This window comes from Gymnodraco acuticeps, unplaced genomic scaffold, assembly GCF_902827175.1.
Source record: "Gymnodraco acuticeps unplaced genomic scaffold, fGymAcu1.1, whole genome shotgun sequence".
NCBI lineage: Eukaryota > Metazoa > Chordata > Actinopteri > Perciformes > Bathydraconidae > Gymnodraco > Gymnodraco acuticeps.
Genome location: NW_022991672.1, coordinates 98,188 through 110,464, shown reverse-complemented (window position 1 = coordinate 110,464; position 12,277 = coordinate 98,188). Strand labels below are relative to the sequence as shown.

Here is a 12,277-nt window from a genome sequence, read left to right as displayed (position 1 = left end):
ACATTTCAAAGCCCATACTTCTTTACACTTTAGTTGAGTAGAGGATATGTGTACTTTTGCCATCTCTGAATCTCTGTCCACATTTCTTTCAGTGTACAATAAATGTATTCTTGTATAAAAACCTGGACACAGATTAACTGGGTTAACTCGACCTTCTCTTTCTCAGGTGAGAACGTGTTCAACATCGACAGCGGCAGGTACGCCCCCCTCCACGCGCCGCCCTCCGAGCACTACACCATCGTCTTCAACACGTTTGTCCTCATGCAGATCTTCAACGAGCTCAACGCCCGCAAGATCCACGGCGAGAGGAACGTGTTTGACGGCGTCTTCAAGAACCCCATCTTCTGCTCCATCCTCTTGGGAACCTTCATCTTACAGGTGAGCTGTGAGGGGCGGAGCTACATCTACGATACGATAATACTTTATAGTCAGATCAAGTCGGAAATGTTTCTTCCTTCAAGGGGAAATATTAAGACATGAATACAAGGAAATAGACATTTAAAGGTCACCTATTATGCAATATCCACTTGTTCATGTCTCTTCTACATCAACATGTGTCCCCTCATCTCCATGTCTCTTCTACATCAACATGTGTCCCCTCTTCTTCATGTCTCCTCTACATCAACATGTGTCCCCTCTTCTTCATGTCTCTTCTACATCAACATGTGTCCCCTCTTCTCCATGTCTCTTCTACATCAACATGTGTCCCCTCTTCTTCATGTCTCCTCTACATCAACATGTGTCCCCTCTTCTTCATGTCTCTTCTACATCAACATGTGTCCCCTCTTCTTAATGTCTCTTCTACATCAACATGTGTCCCCTCTTCTTCATGTCTCCTCTACATCAACATGTGTCCCCTCTTCTTCATGTCTCTTCTACATCAACATGTGTCCCCTCTTCTCCATGTCTCTTCTACATCAACATGTGTCCCCTCTTCTCCATGTCTCTTCTACATCAACATTACATTACATTGCATTTAGCTGACGCTTTTATCCAAAGCGACTTACAATAAGTACATTCGACCAGGAAGACACAACCTTGAAGAAAACAGAATCATATAAGTACATCAGGTTTCATAGAGCCAAACATTTCAAGTGCTACTCAACTGGCTATAGATAAGCCAGTCCTTTATTAGTATATAAGTGCTCTGTTAGCAGTTCTTTGTTAGTAATTCTAACGCTCGAGGTGGAGTCGAAAGAGATGAGTTTTCAGTCTGCGCCGGAAGATGTGCAGGCTTTCTGCTGTCCTGATGTCAATGGGGAGCTCATTCCACCATTTTGGAGCCAGGATAGCAAACCCACGTGTTTTTGCTGATGGGAACTTGGGTCCCCCTCGCAGCGAGGGTGCAGCGAGTTGTTTGGCTGATGCAGAGTGTAGTGCACGCGCTGGGGTGTAGAGTTTAACCATGTCCTGGATGTAGGAAGGGCCAGATCCATTCGCAGCATGGTAAGCAAGTACCAGTGTCTTGAAGTGGATTCTAGTAGTTACCGGAAGCCAGTGAAGGGAGCGGAGGAGGAGAGTGGTGTGGGAGAATTTAGGAAGGTTGAAGACCAGACGAGCCGCTGTATCACACCCAGATTCCTTGCAGTCTGAGTCGGGGAAACAACTGAGGTGCCGATGTTGATTGTTAGGTCAAGAGTGGGACAATCTTTTCCCGGAAGGAAAAGCAGTTCAGTCTTGTCAAGATTGAGCTTGAGGTGATGAGCAGACATCCACAGAGAGATGTCAGCTAGACAAGCAGAGATGCGTGCGACGACCTGGGTCTCTGAGCGGGGAAAGGACAGAATTAATTGGGTGTCGTCAGCGTAGCAGTGGTATGAAAAACCATGCGGGCTAATGACAGATCCGAGCGAGTTTGTGTACAGGGAGAAGAGGAGGGGACCAAGAACAGAGCCCTGAGGGACCCCTGTAGTTAATTGACAAGGGTCGGACTCGGACCCTCTCCAAGTTACCCTGTAGGTACGGTCTTTGAGGTATGAGGTGAGGAAGGAAAGTGCAGAGCCTGAAACTCCAAGTTCTTGGAGAGTGCGAAGGAGGATCTGATGATTCACCGTGTCGAATGCAGCAGACAGGTCCAATAGGATGATGACAGAGGAGAGGGATGCTGCTTTGGCAGTGTGCAGTTCCTCCGTGACAGCAATGAGAGCAGTTTCTGTGGAGTGACCTGCCTTGAAACCAGACTGGTGCGGATCCAGAAGGTTGTTCTGATGGAGATAACAGGAGAGTTGTTTAAAAGACAGTGCGTTCAAGTGTTTTAGACAGGAACGGGAGTAGAGAGACAGGCCTGTAGTTTATAACATCAGACGGGTTGAGAGTGGGTTTCTTTAGGAGAGGGTTTACTCTTGCCTCCTTGAGACTGTTTGGAAAGTGACCAGAAGTTAGAGAAGTGTTGATGAAATGGGTGAGAAACGGTAGAATATCAGGAGCGATAGTCTGAAGGAGGTTTGAAGGGATAGGTTCCAGAGGACAGGTGGTAGGGCGGGCAGAGGTAATGAGGGTAAGAACCTCACTTGGAGAGAGAGGGGAAAAGGAGGTTAGTGTGTGGGTGGAAGGAGGGTCTGGTGACCCAGCGGTGAGTAAAGGTGAGTCAGAAAAAGAAGAGCGAATATCATCAACCTTTTTTTCAAAGTGGGTAACAAAGTCGCTTGACAGAAGGGAGGAGGGGGAAGGGGCTTTGGGGCGGTCCAAGAGGGTGGAGAAGATGGAAAATAGTTTTTTGGGATTGGAATAGGAAGATTGGATCTTGTCTTGAAAGAAAGTGCTTTTTGCCTGAGAGATCGAAGCAGAGAAAGAGGAGAGGAGAGCCTGATAGGTTAGGAGGTCATCACGGTGTTTGGATTTCCACCGTTTCCGCTCTGCTGCCCTAAGGACGGTTCTATTAGCATGCAGTGCGTCATTTAGCCAGGGAGCAGGAGGGGACTGACGAGCCTGCCGAGATGTGAGAGGACAGAGAGAGTCCAGAGAGGATGAGAGAGTAGAGAGGAGAGTTTCTGCAGCAGAGTTTGGAGGCAGGAGTTGGAACGAGTCAGTGGAAGGGAGGACTGAGAGCACCGACGAGGCAAAGGTAGAGGGGGAGAGGGAACGAAGGTTACCGCGGACAGGTGCAGGATGAGAAGAGATTAGTTTGTTTTGTTTGGAAAGGGGTAGAGAGAATGAAATGAAGAAGTGATCGGATGTGTGGAGCGGGTTTACAGAGAGGTTAGAAGTAGCGCAGTTCCTTGAGAATATGAGATCAAGGACATTGCCAGCTTTATGAGTTGGTGGGGAAGGAGACAGTGAGAAAGCAAAGGCGGTTAACAGAGATGTTAGTTTGTCTATCTTCCCTGTCTGGAGGTTGAAGTCTCCATGTGTCCCCTCTTCTTCATGTCTCTTCTACATCAACATGTGTCCCCTCTTCTTCATGTCTCTTCTACATCAACATGTGTCCCCTCTTCTTCATGTCTCTTCTACATCAACATGTGTCCCCTCGTCTCCATGTCTCTTCTACATCAACATGTGTCCCCTCGTCTCCATGTCTCTTCTACATCAACATGTGTCCCCTCTTCTTCATGTCTCTTCTACATCAACATGTGTCCCCTCTTCTTCATGTCTCCTCTACATCAGTGTTTCTCAAACCTTTTCATACCAAGGACCACTTAACCAATAAAAAAACACTCGCGGACCACCTAACTCCACAAATATCCAAAAACACATCGTTTTTTAAAAATCGCCTGAAAATTGTACAAACAAGTGGCAACATGTGTGATGAAGGTGTTTATCTGGGCTATATCATGCAATTGAAAGTGAAACTTAAGCTCGTTCCATTGCGGAGATATTCCCGCGAGAGTGCGAAAAACTTAAATAAATGTATTTATTTCAAATGTGAAATGTTACCAATATACTCACGGACCACTAGGGGGCGCTCACGGACCACCAGTGGTCCGCGGACCACACTTTGAGAAGCACTGCTCTACATCAACATGTGTCCCCTCTTCTTCATGTCTCTTCTACATCAACATGTGTCCCCTCTTCTTAATGTCTCTTCTACATCAACATCTGTCCCCTCTTCTTCATGTCTCTTCTACATCAACATGTGTCCCCTCTTCTTCATGTCTCTTCTACATCAACATGTGTCCCCTCTTCTTCATGTCTCCTCTACATCAACATGTGTCCCCTCTTCTCCATGTCTCCTCTACATCAACATGTGTCCCCTCTTCCTCATGTCTCTTCTACATCAACATGTGTCCCCTCTTCTCCATGTCTCTTCTACATCAACGTGTGTCCCCTCTTCTTCATGTCTCCTCTACATCAACATGTGTCCCCTCTTCTTCATGTCTCCTCTACATCAACATGTGTCCCCTCTTCTCCATGTCTCTTCTACATCAACATGTGTCCCCTCTTCTACATCAACATGTGTCCCCTCTTCTTCATGTCTCTTCTACATCAACATGTGTCCCCTCTTCTTCATGTCTCTTCTACATCAACATGTGTCCCCTCTTCTTCATGTCTCCTCTACATCAACATGTGTCCCCTCTTCTTCATGTCTCTTCTACATCAACATGTGTCCCCTCTTCTTCATGTCTCTTCTACATCAACATGTGTCCCCTCTTCTTCATGTCTCTTCTACATCAACATGTGTCCCCTCTTCTTCATGTCTCTTCTACATCAACATGTGTCCCCTCTTCTTCATGTCTCTTCTACATCAACATGTGTCCCCTCTTCTTCATGTCTCTTCTTCATCAACATGTGTCTCCTCTTCTCCATGTCTCTTCTACATCAACATGTGTCCCCTCTTCTTCATGTCTCTTCTACATCAACATGTGTCCCCTCTTCTTCATGTCTCCTCTACATCAACATGTGTCCCCTCTTCTTCATGTCTCTTCTACATCAACATGTGTCCCCTCTTCTTCATGTCTCTTCTACATCAACATGTGTCCCCTCTTCTTCATGTCTCTTCTACATCAACATGTGTCCCCTCTTCTTCATGTCTCTTCTACATCAACATGTGTCCCCTCTTCTCCATGTCTCTTCTACATCAACATGTGTCCCCTCTTCTTCATGTCTCTTCTACATCAACATGTGTCCCCTCTGTGGAAAGAGACTCTGAAAGTTTCAGGAACAAAGATTCTCTCTCTTTTTGATCCATTTCTATAAAAACCTGTCTGAAAATGAGTTGATCAGATTTTGGCCACTTTATGATGTCATCACAATGTTTTGTCTTGTGTAACCATCAGCCAATCACCAACCAAGGTAACCCCCCCCCCCCCTTATCACCTGAATCTCCTCCTAGAGCACCATTGAGTTCTTTGTAACCAAATCTCTCTCAGAGGGGCGTGGGGAGGGGCTCCTTATTTTCATCTAAAGTAACAGACAGAGAATCAGCACTTTTGAAACAGGGCGGACACAGAGGGGATTATGGGTAATGCTGCAATGATCTGTTTGGTGTTTCAGCCAATCAGAGACATATGTTAGGAACCTTGACAGACACTTGGACTCAAACGCACGACTCAAAAGAAAGTTTGTTGTTCAAAAAGTCTTTACTTTGAATAAGTATAAAGTTCAAACAAAAATCACTCCTGAGAGGCAAAACATAGCAAAGCAAACTACAAACTAAATAAACTTGACTATGATCACATAGTACAAAAACTCTTAGCGTGAAAAGCTGGCTCTCTTAATGGCACAAGACGAACTGGCACAGGACAAAGGGAGACAGGATTATTTATACATGAGGTAAGTGGGAACAGGTGGAAACAATCAGGGGCGGGGCAGACGCTGACGATGGCGGGGACACACACAAAGGGAGGAAGTAAGGGGGGCTGAAATGAGAGACAAGAGGCAAGTACAAAATAAAACAGGAAGTGCAATGACAGGACTAGACAGGTGAACAAAAAGACTTGACTAAACATAAATCTAACCTGGTCTATGAACTAAATGTGAAACAATAACATGAACCTGATTAACATGACATGAATGATTTAGCAGACATGACGGGATGTTACAACATGTTCTGGATATATCTGAGACCTATAATATGTTGATGAAAAACAGTGTAATAGGGGACCTTTAACATAACATTATAATCGCTGAAAAACAACTTGATTGACTGGTGCAATAAATAATGCTTCAGACTTACTTCATCAAATACCCTGTAGCTCCAATTCGATGGTATGAATTCAGATTCAGTATTCAGGACATTGTTTTGGTCAAAGACATGTTGTTTGCCAGCCTCACTATGTTGTTATGGTAGGCTGAATCATAGAGTTTCTCACTGACCTACAACTTCCACCAGGTCACAAACTGTTCCCACAAACTGATACAGGGACTCAAAAACTTCCCCTGAGCCACCAGGCTGCTAGCCCAACAGTCCTAAGTTCAATATCTTTTAATTACCTAACTCATATGCATTGTATGTATGTTTTTAATGCACTTTATAGCTTTTAATGCCATTGCTATTAACTATGTATTCCCCACTGGATAAGTGTTTATGTTCGTCTGCCCTACTAGAGTGTTTTTAATGTTTGTCTGCTGTCGTTACTCAGGGTTTGACTCCAAAATCTTGTTGTATATGTTTGTACAATGACATTAAAGGATTTCATTTCTGTTCTGTATGACGATGTTTTTCTCTCCTCCTGTAGATTCTAATCGTCCAGTTTGGTGGTAAACCGTTCAGCTGTGTGTCTCTGAACATGGAGCAGTGGCTGTGGTGCATCTTCCTGGGTATCGGCAGCCTGCTGTGGGGACAGGTGAGGCACTTTCATTTGATATGAGACAGGAAGTGATGGGAGAGTAAGGCAAGGCAATGCACGTTTGTTTATACAGCATCTTTCGACAGAAGGTAATTCAAAGTGGTTTACAAAAATTGAAAACATTAAGAAATTAAATGTCACCTATTATGTAAAATCCTCTTCTCCATGTCTCTTCTACATCAACATGCATCCCCTCTTCTTCATGTCTCTTCTACATCAACATGTGTCCCCTCTTCTTCATGTCTCTTCTACATCAACATGTGTCCCCTCTTCTTCATGTCTCTTCTACATCAACATGCGTCCCCTCTTCTTCATGTCTCTTCTACATCAACATGTGTCCCCTCTTCTTCATGTCTCTTCTACATCAACATGTGTCCCCTCTTCTCCATGTCTCTTCTACATCAACATGTGTCCCCTCTTCTTCATGTCTCTTCTACATCAACACGTGTCCCCTCTTCTCCATGTCTCTTCTACATCAACATGTGTCCCCTCTTCTCCAATTCTACATCAACATGTGTCCCCCTCTTCTTCATGTCTCTTCTACATCAACATGTGTCCCCTCTTCTTCATGTCTCTTCTACATCAACATGTGTCCCCTCTTCTTCATGTCTCTTCTACATCAACATGTGTCCCCTCTTCTTCATGTCTCTTCTACATCAACATGTGTCCACTCTTCTTCATGTCTCTTCTACATCAACATGTGTCCCCTCTGTGTAAAGAGACTCTGAAAGTTTCAGGAACAAAGATTCTCTCTCTTTTTGATCCATTTCTATAAAAACCTGTCTGAAAATGAGCTGATCAGATTTTGGCCACTTTATGATGTCATAACGATGTTTTGTCTTGTGTAACCATTAGCCAATCACCAACCAAGGTAACCCCCCCCCCCCCCCCTATCACCTGAATCTCCTCCTAGAGCACCATAGAGTTCTTTGTAACCAAATCTCTCTCAGAGGGGCGTGGGGAGGGGCTCCTTATTTTCATCTAAAGTAACAGACAGAGAATCAGCACTTTGGAAACAGGGCTGAAACAGAGGGGATTATGGGTAATGCTGCAATGATCTGTTTGGTGTTTAGAGCCAATCAGAGACAGGCTCTGGATATATCTGAGACCTGTGATATATTGATGAAAAACAGTATAATAGGGGACCTTGAAGAACATTAAGAAATAGTGCAGCAGAAACATGGGATTTAAAAACAGTCATTAAAAGGCAAAGAGAGTAAAATAAACACAAGACAAGCTAATATAGAATAACACAGGTATAAAATACATGAATACAAAGTTACAGTGCAGATAACCTCACCCTCAGGTGGAAACATACTGAGGTCCCACAGGAATTGCTGTTGTCTGACTGCAGTGTGTTTTGTGTGTGTCCTCCTCTCAGGTGGTGTCCAGTGTTCCCACCGGCTGGCTGAAGTTCCTGAAGACGGCGGGTCACGGCACTCAGCAGGACGAGATCCCCGAGGAGGAGCTGGAGGACATGGACGACCTGGACGAGATCGACCACGCTGAGATGGAGCTGAAGAGGGGACAGGTGCTGTGGTGCAGAGGACTCAACCGCATCTCCACACAGGTACTGGACTCATCTTTAGCATTTTCATTGCTTTTATTTTACATTTGATTGTTTTATTTACATGGATAACTTAACCTTCTTCCTCAATAGTTCCAACTTTAGTTTGTATCGTGGACTATCAGTTTAGGTGGTCGGGATTACCAGATGTGGAAAAATAGAAGTTGGTGGAGGACTTGCTCATTGGCTGATTATTCATAAAACAGCTAGGAGAATTTATTTCATTTATTTGGTTGAATTAGAACCAGAGTTCAGATCAGGAGCAGAATCAACAGAAGACCTGAAAGACAATGTAACTCCTTCATTTAGTGTTCCTGAATGTACTACTCTTGCAGAAGAGAACTTGATGCAGCGTTGAAGCCGGTGTCCATTTATTCCTATGAAAGTTTCTCAGTGGCGCATTAAGACAAAAATGCACTGACTGTAGATTAAAGAAGTACCCAGGGGCTTGGGCCCATAGACTATGGGTGATTATTCACTTGAGTTTTCTGTCAAATTAATGAAGGGAAAATAACTCTTATAACGCATTATACAACCTTTAGACCCTAATGTTTCAAATTAGGGCTATAGAAGTGTTCGTAAGACATCTCTTTCCCAGTAAGTGAATGGAAAACTGTGTTTTCGAACGCAATTACGTCACGGACTAGAACATAGGTGTAGTACCACTGTGTGGCCACTACTTTGTAGTAGACTTCCTGGGGATTTGACAACAACATATTTTTCATGTAATGGCTTCTGCTGACTGTTTTTGTTGGGAAAATACTGTATGTCCTCTTCCAATATGAGTGTAACATGATAACAAAGGTATCCCAACTGTAGCTGTGAACATGACAGGATGTGTGATTACCTAGAAGAGCATCAGGACTGTTTGAGGCATATGATAGCTATGTGATTAACATGATGATTCAGCCTCTATGGAGATGGACATATGACAAGCATGCTCATTTCTGACGTGGAGCTAATCTGAAGTAAACATTGAATACTGCTTTCTATTCCTCCATCTTGTGACTGTGTAACTCCCTCTCTTGGATATCAGCATGTGAAGGACACTGTTCAGGAACTAGTTGATGCTCTGTATGTGATGACTACTTCCATTCTGGAGAGGATCACAGATACGTGGATCCTGAGATTGAAGCTCAAGCCGGTGACGAGTGATATTTTTCTAACAGTTTTCCTTTGTGTTTTTCAGATCCGTGTAGTGAACGCCTTCAGAGACACCTTATCTCCGTACGAAGGACTCGAAACAGTCGAGTCTCGCAACTCCATCCACAGCTTCATGAGCAACCCGGAGTTCCATATCCAAGATTCGATGCCTCAGATCCCCCTGATCGATGAGGCCGATTGTGAGGACGAACCCCCGACCAAACGAAACTCCACCGTTCCTCCGACGCCAGAGACCGAGCCGTCGCCCCAGCTAACGCTCCCGACTTCGCCCAACCAGAACAACAACGCAACGGAGCGCAGGATCCCTCTTCCCGGCCTGGCAGCGCTCAACTCAGCCGGGTTACCTCCGTGTCCGGGGAGCCCGCTGCACAGCCTGGAGACGTCACTCTGAGGCCCACATACAACCACTTCCTGTCACGAATGTCTCAACGAGAGTTCTGGTTCTTCCGAAAGAACGAAAATACATTTTAAAAACTTGTTTCGATTGGTTCCCGTCAGGAGTTCACCTGCCGGTTTTTAGAATCCAGGAAGCAGAAATGTTTCCGCTGTGTTTGTGTTTGTGTACTGAGCGGCGGTGCAGCTTCACACGGACTCAAGTTTCTTTATTTTTACTATAGACATGAACTCTGCAGTTGTTGTTTAGAAGAAGACGTGTTTGTAAGGTGATCAATAATCCGTTTCTGATCTGTAAATATTGATGTTGGTGTTCAGACGTAGTTTCAGTTTGTCATCAACGAGCTAATTCAAGTTAGTTTTGTGTCACGTTTTTAACTTTGAGGATCTGTGACTGAAATGTTTAGTCTGTCACCTTTGATGAGGATGGGGGGGGGGCTGTTCTTACAAAAATATGTGTTTGTAGACAGAAAAGTTTTAAGTAATTGTTTATTCATTGGATTTTATTCTAGTATTTTTGTAAAAAAAAACGTTATAGGTTGTTGTCGTTTCAAAAGATGTTAAAACCAAAAGTAATTACATTTTAAAAACAACAACAGAGTGGGAGATTTGTCACATCAGACAGAACAATAAATGTTTCAGTTAATACAGAGAAACTGATGATTTTACCTTCATATCAACCTTCAAAGCTCTGCACCATTTAAAATGTATTTATGACACCATCTAGTTCTCCTTTATTTGCTGTGGGTCAATTAATCTACAGCTTGCACCACATTCTATCAAGTTATCAATTGTGTGTATCTTTGTCCTGTGAGACCCACGTATCTCTAAAGAGTCATTTTTCAAGAGTTTCTCAGAAAAACAGCCTGTTTTCAACTTCGTGGCAATGCATTTTCCAGCTGATCCAAGAGAAGACTATATTTCGCCTATCATAAACATACTTGTTTTTCACCTGACAGGAAAGGAGTGTGGAGCAGAAGTTGATTTGAGTGGAAGTGCAAATCTTAAAAGGTAGGGTAGGTAATTCACTTCAGAAACACTTGTTATATTCCATGGAATGCTCTTAACATCCCGATAGCAATGAATACATGAAATGCTTTGACAATAAATATATACAAATATTTCATCTGTGGAAGCCGTGGCGCTGTAAAAAGCACGACCAATCATCTGAGCCGGCCCGGCTAAAGTAACTGGATGGCCTACCTGCCTGTCAGCCTTCCATCTGTGCACAAACTTATCTCGTGCCCTCATTGGTCATGTGCGCGTTCGTGTGTGTTGGAGGAGGGGCTCTGTGAGGAAGTCTGAAGGAAGTGGCAGATTTGTTTAGGTTGTGTACTTTCAAATTCTAGCTCACTCGAGCTGCTTTCTCCATTCTTACATACCCTACCTTTAAGTTCAGTATTTAGTACATAGAGTTAATTACAATCCACCTTTGATGGGAGGCGTGTGGTGCAGTGGGTTGTGCGTTGGTGTTCGGATCAGGGGGTCACAGGTTCAAACCCCACTGCAGTCAGCATGTCGTTGTGTTCCTGAGACACTTCACCCAAATTGCTCCTGTGGAGATTGCCCACAGTATTGAGTATGTAAGTCGCTTTGGATAAAAGCGTTTAACAAGTGACATGTAATGTAATGGTCCTCACTGATGCTGAATGTGATTGAGCTGCCTGCAGGAAACAACAGCTCTCCCTGGTGGATGATTTGCACAGGGTTCCTGCTTCACACTGGAAGCTGCCCAGTTCAACCAGTAAGTCGTGTGTTCTCCAGCTCAAAATGTTATCACATTCATTATTACAATACATTTTCCTGATCGTCGTTAAATACTTTTAATCAGGTACCATTCTCGATGCAAATTGAGTATTTTTACAGTGTGGTATTATCACTCTAACTCAAGTGAAGATTCTGAATACTTTAATCACTTTAACCATTGGAAATCGGATGATCTGATACAGTTTAGTCCCTGCAAAGACTAAAGACAAATAACCGATACAACACAAGAGCATAACTCTGACGTGTATTTTAGTTGTTCTATTATTTACCGTCAAGTTATAAATTGTAACCCATAAACAACAAAACGGTAGTTTGGTAAAGTTAGCAAGATATTGAACTTGACAAGCAATAATTAAAGCACAGCACAGCAGCAGTGGCTGCCGGCCTTAATTAGAAAAGTAGAAAAAGAAAGAATTATAATTAAAACAATTAAATAATACAAAAAAACAAATAAAAATAAATAAATAAAATATAATTATTAAATTTCATAATTTGTAGGAAAAAATATAATAAAAACATACAATAAATAATAAGGTACTTAAATGCATTAATAATAATACAGCTATTCCAAACAGTATAACCACAACAATGCCATAAATACAATTCCTTACATTATAACAATAACAAATAAAGAAATATCCTTAAAATATAATAATAAAAA

The 12,277-nt window shown here is 43.1% G+C and overlaps 1 protein-coding gene across 2 annotated transcripts in view; it reads left to right on the top strand.

Moving 5' to 3' along the window:
* Positions 1 to 10,571, top strand: part of LOC117534507 (plasma membrane calcium-transporting ATPase 1-like) — a 50,517-nt gene extending 39,946 nt beyond the window's left edge. For both annotated transcript variants that reach the window (XM_034198715.1, XM_034198716.1), the window contains 4 exons: positions 167 to 378; positions 6,615 to 6,722; positions 8,107 to 8,295; positions 9,482 to 10,571. In XM_034198715.1, the coding sequence (XP_034054606.1) occupies positions 167 to 378; positions 6,615 to 6,722; positions 8,107 to 8,295; positions 9,482 to 9,847 (875 nt within the window). In that variant the 3' untranslated portion in view covers positions 9,848 to 10,571. The remainder of the gene's footprint in view (positions 1 to 166; positions 379 to 6,614; positions 6,723 to 8,106; positions 8,296 to 9,481) is intronic.
* The last annotated feature ends 1,706 nt before the right edge of the window (positions 10,572 to 12,277 follow it).